We start from the raw sequence: 10,141 nt of genomic DNA, 5'->3' as shown, positions 1-10,141 counted from the left end.
ATAGGAGAGGGCCCACAACTGAGCTCTGAGGGATCTCCAAGCATAGGAGAGGTAGGATATTGATGATGATGATCTTACAAAGGAGACTAGGAAAGATAAATCCAACAGGTAGGGAGAGAACCAGGACACTACAGTGTCACAAAAACCCAGAGTGTTCAGAAGGAGTAGGTTGAGAAGTGAATGGGGGTTAAGAACAAAGGCAAGGAATATAGTTTTCCCCCCCAGGAGCTTTTCAAGGAAGGAGAGGAGAGATATGAAATGATAGCTTGAGGGGGGTGGCTGCATCCAGTGAAAATATTTGAAGGGTGGGGAAGATCTGGGTGTGTTTGTAGGGTAGGCATAAGAGGGAGTGGTAAGGAAGATGCTTAAGTCATCAAGGAAATTCCAATGATAATGTCCACAGGTTCAAAGAAGTCTGAGAGGACACTGTGCTGAATTTCCTTTCAGGTCTAATTGGGTTCAGATGCCATCAAACCCCATCATTTAGGTGTGTGACTCTGGGCAAGTCCCTTCATTTCCCTAAACCTTGGTTTCCTCATCTGTAGTTATGATCATTATACCAGTATTATCTCCCTCGAAGGATTGTTGTGAGACTTACTCAAGATAATGGCTATAAAGTTGGAAATAAATATTAGAATTATCTAGCTCCATTTCACAGAAGGGGAAAGTGAAGTGTATCAGAGAGCAAGGGAGCTGTCCAAGGTAACTTGGCTAGTAAGTGGAAAATTTAGAACTGAAATCTTAGTCCCTAACTCAAAATTCAGAGCTCTCCCCACTATAGCACATATACACCTGATTGAACAGCAAAAGAAGAGAAGTAGAGGGCAGCTGGATAGCTCAGTGGACTGAAAGCCAGACTTAGAGACAGGAGGTCCTAGGTTCAAATATGACCTCAGACACTTCCTAGCTGTGTGACCCTGAGCAAGTCACTTAACCCCCATTGCCTAGCCCTTACCACTCTTCTGCCTTCGAACCAATACACAGTATTGATTCTAAAGCAGAAAGGGTTTAAAAACTTTTTTTAAATTAAAAAGGAGAGAAGTTGTAGAGTGCTAGTGGCATAAAAATGGGCTAGAAGCAGAGTAAGGTCTGAGGAGAGAAAGGCTGGAAGTCTAATGAGCATCCTGGAGGAGAGAGAAGGGATTAGCAGAGTTAAATTACAATCTAACTGAGGGCAGAGATTCTGCCCTGCTACTTGTCTCTCCCCTGAGCTCCAGTCTAGAGAACCTGCCAGAATATGCCAGGCACCTCAAACTAAATACAGAACTTGTTGCGTTTCCCTCAGACCTTTCATCTGTGAAGTGGAAGGAATGGTGTTTTTAAACAAGAAGACCAGCATCTGGATCCTGGGTCTTGCTGTTACTACCTGGATGATCTTGAGCTACTCCTGTCCTTCCCTTAGCCTCAGTTACCACAACTTTCACATGAGGAAAACTGGACTAGCTCTGGCTTCCTTTTTATCAACAACAGTCAACAACTTGATGATTCATCCCTGAACCTTTAATTTCTGCAGTTTCACAGAAGGGCCCCAAGGTGGCTTTGCCCCTCCCCCTCTCCCTGCTTCCACCTCTAGATAAAAAGACAGGAAGAAAAAAAAAAGGACTTCCATTAGGGAACCCAGCCTTGTAAGGCATTCTCCTTATTCCAGGCAATCCAGTGAGCTGCTTCAGAGGTAGTGATCATTTCTTCTTATCTAATCCTGGCCATTTTTTTCAAGTACAGGTGATTTTTACTGGCACCCAGGTTCCCAATTAAAAAAAAAAATCTTCAGGGGGTTTCTAAGTTCCATTTTTTCTTACAGATGAAGAGACTGAGGCCCAGAGAAGGATCCAGGATTTGGCATCAGAGGACCTGGGATCCAGGCCCAGCTTTGCTAACTTTCTTTTTCCTTCAAGAAACTTCTCAATTCCTCCAGTTGATAGGTTATCTGCCCTCCTCATGTATACATGGGGCTCTTCAGTTTAAGGGTATAGTTTTTTTTAGGGGAAAAGAGAGAGGGGAGTCCAATCTGTGATTCTATTGGAGTAGCCACAACTTCTAGGAAGGATATGCATTTGCCTGAAGCTGATGTACACCTGCTCTGAGTTACAGTCCTAGAGAAGTGACCAGGGCAAGTGAAATCATTTGTCCAGAATTTCACACAGGTAGCACATGCCAGAAGTAGGACCTAAGCCCAAGTCTTCTGGGGGGTGCATTTTTGTCTCCTTCAGGCAGGGAGAGGGGCTTGGCAAAGGGTGTGTTAGAGTAGGAGGGTTCACATAAATGGAAGGAAGAGGAGGAAAGGGGAGGAAGGATGAAAATTAAGGGAGGATGGAGAGGAGATGAAAGAGAAGTGACAGGAGGGGGAGAGGAGAAAGAAACATAAAAAAGGAATAGAGGTGGAAGGTCAGAGAGAGGTAAGGTGAAATATGGTGAAAAGGAAGGGACAGGAGTAAGGAAGTGGAAGGAGGAGAAGGAGGAAAGGAAAGAGGAGGATGAAGGAAAGGGAGGAGATAGATGGAGGCCAGAGAGAAGTAGAGGAGGAAGACAGGAGGAGGGCAGGGAAGAAGAAGGATAAGGAGGGAAGGATGAGAGGGGAGGGGAGGGAAGAAAGGAAGGGAGGAAGGGCAAGAGAAAGAAGGATGGGAGGGTAAGAAACGGAGGGATGGAAGGAATAGTAGAGGGAAGGAAGAGGTAGGAGGGGCAGGGGGAGAGGGAAGGAGAGAGAGGGAGAGAGGAAGAGACGGAGGGAGGGGAAGCCAGAGAGAATAGTGGCGTCCCCGGGTCCTGCCGGAGGAGGGCGAGGCCTGAGCACGTATAGCGCGATGACGCCACGACGCTGGGAGGCCCTGCTCCACGCCGCGTCGCGCCGGGCCTCGTTGTGGCGGCCGGCGCTGAGGGGGCGGCGGTCGCTTGGCTGTGGTGGTACCTTGCCTTGCCCGGTCTCGCGTGGGTCGGCTAGGATGCGGGCCTGGCCGGCGGCGCCGATACCCGCCGTGTCCGCGGTGTCCGTGTCGGCGGCCCCGGGCCCCCTCCGGCCTCGGCTGGCCCGGCTCTGAGCCGCCGCCCTCGCGGGGGGCGGGGCCCCGGGGCAGCCGCGGCCCCTCCGGCCCCTCCCCCGCCCCCAGCGCCTCCCGGAGCCGGAGCCGGAGCCGGAGCCCGGCCTCCCTGCCAGGCCGCTGCCGCGGGGCCCAGCCCGAGCCCGGAGCCGGGAGCCGCCGCTGCCCGGGACCACCGCGGGGGATGAGCCGCCGCCGCCGGCCCGCCTGAGCCTGGCCTGAGAAGCGATAGCGACCTCCAGGAGGGAGGTGGCGGAGCCCCAGGCCCCCCCACGCCAGCCGCAGACCCTCCCCCTCGAGTGATCCCCCCTCTCCCGCCCCGGCCCCCGCACGCACTCCCGGAAGATGGGGAACTGCCTCAAGTCCCCCACCTCGGATGACATCTCCCTGCTCCACGAGTCTCAGTCGGACCGGGCCAGCTTTGGGGAGGGCACCGAGCCGGATCAGGAGCCGCCGCCGCCATATCAGGTAGGGGAGGCGGCGGCTGGAGGCCGTGAGCGGGGAGGTGGGAAGTGCCGGGGGCGGCGCCGAGGGCCCGGCTGTCACCGGCCTCCTTCCCAAGCCCAGTTTGGGGCCGGGGCACCGGGAGGAGCGAGGATCTCGACCCGGTAGGCAGAGTCTTTCCTCCCCGCCCTCCCCCCTGCACTCAGGGGGACTTAAAGGAACTGGAGCCCCTCGAGCCCCCTACCACGCCCCCCTCTGGAGGGGAGCTGGGCGGTGTGGAAACGCTTAGAAAAGCCTGCCCCGGGGTCGGCCTTCTTTCGTCGCGATCTCCCCAGCTCCTTAGCCTGGGGAGGGGGTGCTTCAGCTTTCTCCTGGGTGAGGGAATTCCTGTTACAGGTGCAGAATTAAACCCCCTGGAGGAGACCGAGAGCGAAGCCGCTCCTCGAGTATCCCAGCCCCGGACGCCCAGGCCTCCCGAGGTTACCTAATCTTGGCTTTTAAAAATGTAAACATTGCTCAGCCACAGTACTTTGTGTATGTGGGGGTTGGGGGCAATTGGAGTTGGGGATCCCTTCATTTGAACGTCCGGGGGATTAGTTCTTTTGGCCGGCCGGGGTGCCTCCTTTGTTGATTCATGTGGTGACATCACTGTCTAGGTTTGTGCTTTTCTCATGACTGGGTTTAAATCTGTGGCCCTCTCACACCCGAAAAACCTAAGGTTCGCTGTTGTTTGCCCCTGAGGTAGGAGGTGGTGAAGCTCTAAGTGCGTAAAAGCATCCTTTGTCAGGAAAGGTGGCACTGCTAGAAAGTCTCCACATTAGGTCCAAATGTATTCCTCTTTCCAAATTACGGTGAGGGAAGCCGAAGAAAGCTGGTGTTGGTTCTGTTTGTTTTTAAGGTATGCTTCTCCTTTAAGCGCTTTCCCTACAGCTCTCACCTCTCAAAAAAAAAAAAAAAGCTTGGGTTTTCTGATATCTTAATAACTGAGGGTTTAGAAATGCTTCTTTATTAAGGAAACTGAAGACCCTGAGTGAAATTTCTCATGATTCTAGTCAGTCTGAATCCCAAAGCCAGGTAGGATTTCATTGGAAACCCTCCCTTGAAATTTTGCTTGGTATTAGTAATAGTGTCTTCTTTTGCTTTTTGTCTTTTATCATGAGGAGATAATTAAAATACAGATATTTATGAAGAGTCTACTATGTACTAGGTGCTCAGGATATAAAGACAAAAGCAGGTCATAGATTTTCACCTAGCAGGGACATTAAAGGACCTCTCAAATCCAAGCTCTCCTTCTAAAAAATTAGGAAACCAAGGCATGGAGAGGTTTCAGGATCACATACATTCAGTGTCTGAGATGTAATTTGAACCCATTTCTTCCTGACCAAACTAGAGTCTTCTTTAAAGGAACTTAAATCCTAATGAATTAAGAACTACTTGCCTTCAGTGACTGGAGAGCCACCTATTGATAATTCATTGTCAACTGGAAGACTTTGATACCATAGTTTCAAAAAGACTATTTCCTTTAGAGAATAAAAACTGTACAAATTATACATATATTATACATACCTCTCATATATTTCTTTCAACAACCCTGTGACATAAAAAGTACTGGTATTATCCCCGTTTTACATTTGAGAAAATTAAGGCTCAGAGATTTAGTGGCCTGCATACCTAGAGAATGTTGAAACCTAGGACTTAACCACTGTCAGCCATGTTTGTTTTTTTCCTAAAGAGAAAAGAGATTTGCTCAGATTCATCATTCCAGGTGCTTTCAGACACTTTCCCTTTGTTAATAAGATAGGAGATTTAACTTCCTATGCTTTTTTTTTTTAAAGAAATAGTAAACAATTAACACACAACTACAGGAAATCTTTTAGGCTTGTCATGTCTTAAGGAAGGAATGATAGATGAAGCAAGAATTTTTTTTCAGGGAGTAGGTAATTACACAGAGACAAACGTGGTATCACACCATTGGGATTTAGTTAGGATGCAGCCTTTAAGCTTTGTTTTTATTACACCATGTCCATGTCCACCAAGTCCTCTGTAGAATAAACTTATTAAACCTTGTTACTTCCATTGAATCTAGACAAACAATTCTAGTAGTTATTATTTAACGTGTATACAACTTTAAAATAACCCTATGCTATTTGTTTAAGTTTGCAGGATGGATAGTCCCTTTTTTAAAACCCCTTACCTTCTGTCTTAGAATCAATACTGTGTTTTGGTTCCAAGGCCGAAGAGTGGTAAGGGGTTAATTGACTTGCCCAGAGCCAATGGGTAGGAAGAATCTGAGGCCAGATTTGAACCCTGAACCTCCTCTCTGTAGGCCTGGCTTTCAATCCACTGAGCCACATGGCTGCCTCAATTGGACAGTTTTTAAAATCAATACATATTACAGAGCCATAGATTTAGAATTGGAAAGGAATAGGGAGGATTATCTAGTTCAACCCCCTCATTTGATAAACAGCTAGGCTCAGACCCAGAAAAGGTATAGTAATTGACTTGCCTTATTTTACACAGGTGCACTGACTCTAAATCCAGCTACTATTCTCACCCATGTGACATGTAGGCCATTTGAAGATGAATGCTGTTATGTATCTTATAGGAACCATGTATATTTTCAGCCCTGTTTGTCCTTTACATTAATTATTCTTATATGGAAACCAATCTGAAGATCAAATTTCAATGGTATTCTTTTGCATTTTCCCAAGATTTGAATGTTTTGGATCATATAGTTGCATTTACTGTCTTTTAGTCCTTTTATCCTGTTTGTATAGGCAATTTGATTCTGAATATAAACACCGCAGTGAATAAGAAGCACCTCTCTCCTAGGAGACTAAACAGAGATTCTCTTTCATCTCATATTTTAGTTAAAGATGTGTATATATGTGTATATGTACATAAAAATGTGCAGTTGGGATCAGTTGAAGGAAGAAAGCACTTCCAAAAAGGATTGTTGCACCTTGTCTCTTGGATGAGAGCTTGCTAATTAATATTTATCAAGGAATGAGTGGTGCTTGGAGCACTTGCTGTGTGTACATTCACAATCTGCCCATTTGTGTTTTGCAACATTACAGTAATTTAAGTTTTACTAAAAATCATTCTTTGACTAGTTTGTGTTCATGAAAGATTGTGGTGGAGACAGAAATAGAAATTCTCTTAAATTTTTGCCATAAAACCCAGCCATATCATGCCCTTTAATGAGGATAAAGGTTTTGGGGAGTAGAACTTTGAATTTATGTTCAATCATAACATTGCTTTTTGATCTTGAATTTTTTTTTTAAGCCCTTACTTTCCATCTTGGAATCAATACTGTGTATGGCTCCAAGGCAAAAGAGTGGTAAGGGCTAGGCAATGGGGGTTAAGTGACTTTCCCAGGGTCACACAGCTGGGCAGTGTCTGAGGTTGGATTTTGAACTCTAGGCCTGGCTCTCAATCTACTGAGCTACCCAGCTGCCCCCTAGAATTATTTTTTTTCTTAAGGAGTAAAAAATACATGTTAAAGATTTTGTGATTTGTGAAAGATCTGTAATCCTCCCAACCTTGGAGACCATATGTTTTATAATCTATAGGAAATTGGTGTGTGACATTTAGAGACTATGTGACTTTGTTCATGGCTATACATTTTCTTGACTCCAACCCAAACACTGCCTCTTTCTTATTATTACTTAAGTAAAAAAATTTTAAGCTTTTTTTTGGGATGGGAGAGGGAAAGTTAAAAAAATTTTTTTATACTGTATTGCTGCTAATAATGGTAGGAGGAAGAAGAGAAAAATCTAGTTTTAAAACACCATTCAGATAGTGAATGGTCCAGATTTAGATATTGGGTTTCAATGTAGAAGTAGAATTTAAGACTCTTTTTAAAACTATATTTGGAAACATCTTCCTAACTCCACCCTCCCAGGAAAATTTTTAAAGCTGTTAATAAGGATCATCTATCCAGAAGCAGAAAGGTGCTTCAGAAGTCTGAAGACTGAGGCCCATGGAGGTGGAGTGACTTGTCCACGATCACATAGCTGGTATCAGGCAGGATTTAAACCTAGGGCCCTTGGATTCCAGAATACAAAATGCTCCTTTCATTCTATCAAATGAAAGTTCATCTGATTCTTCCATGTTTTTAGGAATTTTAAAAAAGGAAATAAAATATCACATTTTGAATGTTTTATACAATGACTTCCTGCAGCCTTCTTCAAGGGCATCTTTTTAAACATCTAGGACTCTGCACTGCAGAAATCTTTGAAGGTAATCTTTTTTCCTTTAAGGTCTCTAGTGTATTCAGTAAGCATGGATATTTTTATTAAGGTTATAATTATTCAAAGCTTAAATAGTAATATAGGGATACTTCCTTTAGCCAGCATATTTAGGGAATGGTGAATTCCTTATAAATGAAAAATCCAGCTAACTAAAATTTACTCCCTTTAGTCATCAGTTTCACTTTAGCTGTTTTTGTCAGCTCTTTCTCAAGTATATTAAACCTTTCTGTGCTAATTAAAAAGGAGACCAAACCTTCTTCATTCAGTTTTTAATAAATGTTTCTCATGTCTAGAACACTAGCTACCTCCTTTCCTACCTGTCATAAGCCTACCCACTCTCCTCTATGAAACCTTCCCCTATCTTTCTTCTAACAGCACTTATTGGTTTCTATTCTTTTGGCACCCATGTACTTGGTTTATCTTTTCTTTGCTCCATTGGGTCTTCTGCTTTTCTGAACCCCCTCCCCCAACAAACACACTGAATCCATACCACTATAACTTATACATGATAGTAACTTTGTCATATTGTTTGACCCAATGAATATTTGTTGTCATACTCTGAGCAATTCTATGATGCCCTTAGGCACTTTTTTGCCCCTATGCTAAAGGAAGCCAAAGAGAGTTCAGAAAGCTGAGCTTGAAAAGTCCTCTGTCTGATGGTTAATAGTGTGCCTCTTTCTTTCAGTGCTGTTGTCAATATATGATCCTGCTTCTAATATGATACCATATTTTTTCATACATTTTTGGGCAAAAAGCATAGAGCAAAGTCTCATGGGTTTTAGTGAGAGCTCATTGCATCAAAGACCTTTCTCACATTACTTCTGGATATACCTGTGTTCTGGATGTCTAGGATAATCGAAAACCTGATTTCTGGAGAAGTGGGATGTTACTGTCTAAACAAGTCACATTGAAACAACATTGCTTTCACTGTGTTTTACCCCTTTGATTTTTGAGTTAGAATTCTTTCTTCCTCTGGAATATGCCTGGGTACAATTCTAGATCTAACTGTAGGGTTACCTGAAGGCAAGAAAGGTGAGTCATTTGCTGCTTAAGGGCCTTAATTAATTTCAAACCAACCAGCTTTTATTTAGTGCTTACTATAGTGAGACTTTGTTTGAAAGACCCAGCATACAAAGACAAACCCAGTACAATATCTCCATCAAAGAATGTATATTCTACTTGATAAATAGATAATCTGCACCTAAATAAGTAAGGAATGTATACAAAACAGTTATGATGAAGAGAGGACACTAGCAAGTGGGGGGGAGCAGCAGAAATGAGCTATTGTAGGAGGAACTGATCTGATCCTTAAAGGGAGCTAAAGATTTCACGAAGCTTGGGGGAAAGGGAGGTAAGCATGGCAGCCTGGGGGGGGGGGGGGGGGGGGGACTATGAAATGAAAAGGCCTGGAGATGGGGATGGATGTCACATACAGGGAATAAACAGCAAATTCTAGTTGGAATGAAGAATTGGGTAATTAATCTAGAAAGATAGTTCAGAGAGAGAATATAAATGGCTTTAAAGGCCAAACAGATGAATTATTATTTCATCATAGAGGTAGTAGAGAACCAGGAGCCAGACATGGTCAGTCCTGTGCCTAGGAATATCACTTTGGCAGCTGTGTGGAGGATGAAGGGGATGCTGGGAAATCAATGCTGTCAAAATAGTCCAAGCCAGGGATAATGAGGGCCTGAACTAGGGTGGTAGCTAAATGAGTGGAGAGAAGATCCAGCAAGATTCAGGAAATGATTGAATATGGGAGTTGAGAGAGGAGGAAGAATGAATGATAACTCCAGAGTTGCAGAGCATTTATATAATATTTAAAGGTTTATAAAGCACCTTACACATATTACATCATTTGATTCTCATAAAAACCTTGGATGGTAGGTGCTATTATCGCCCCCATTTTATAGATGAGGGACCTGAAATTGGGAGAGGTTGTGTCTGAAGAAAGGTAAGAATTCAGGTCTTCCTAACTCCAATTCCAGCATTCTATTGCACTGTACTACCAGCTGCCTGAATATAGGAAATCAGGAAGAGAGATGTTTTTAGGGAATAAAGATAATAAATTTTGTTTTGAACATCTTGAGTTTGTGATGCTTTTGAAACATTTGGGTAGAGATGTCCAGCTGGATGTTGAATGTGAACATTCCAAACAGTCTTGCTCCAAAGCAGACTTTCTACCTTTTTCACCTTAGGGGGCAAGAGCATCACTGTTCACAGCCTTAAATTCTTCTACTGCCTAAATTCTAATCAATAATAATATTATGAAAATAAATTTATCCTCAAAACTTGCTCCTTTAATTCCAAACCTGTCTTAAAATGCTGTTTTGCCTTAGTCTTTCAATAAAATTCAAGACATTCATCTGGCTTCCCTTTGTTCACAAACATCTTCTTTGGCAACCT

General features: G+C 44.0%; 1 protein-coding gene across 1 annotated transcript in view; it reads left to right on the top strand.

The window, feature by feature from the left end:
* Positions 1-2,866: 2,866 nt before the first annotated feature.
* The window catches only part of RNF11 (ring finger protein 11), a 75,278-nt gene continuing 68,003 nt past the window's right edge, over positions 2,867-10,141 (top strand). The window contains exon 1 of the mRNA XM_001362563.5: positions 2,867-3,506. Coding sequence (XP_001362600.1) covers positions 3,384-3,506 — 123 coding nt within the window. The 5' untranslated portion in view covers positions 2,867-3,383. The remainder of the gene's footprint in view (positions 3,507-10,141) is intronic.

Source organism: Monodelphis domestica, chromosome 2, assembly GCF_027887165.1.
Source record: "Monodelphis domestica isolate mMonDom1 chromosome 2, mMonDom1.pri, whole genome shotgun sequence".
NCBI classification, from domain to species: domain Eukaryota; kingdom Metazoa; phylum Chordata; class Mammalia; order Didelphimorphia; family Didelphidae; genus Monodelphis; species Monodelphis domestica.
The sequence above is the reverse complement of the archived record's forward strand: the minus strand, read 5'-3'. Positions and strand labels throughout refer to the sequence as shown.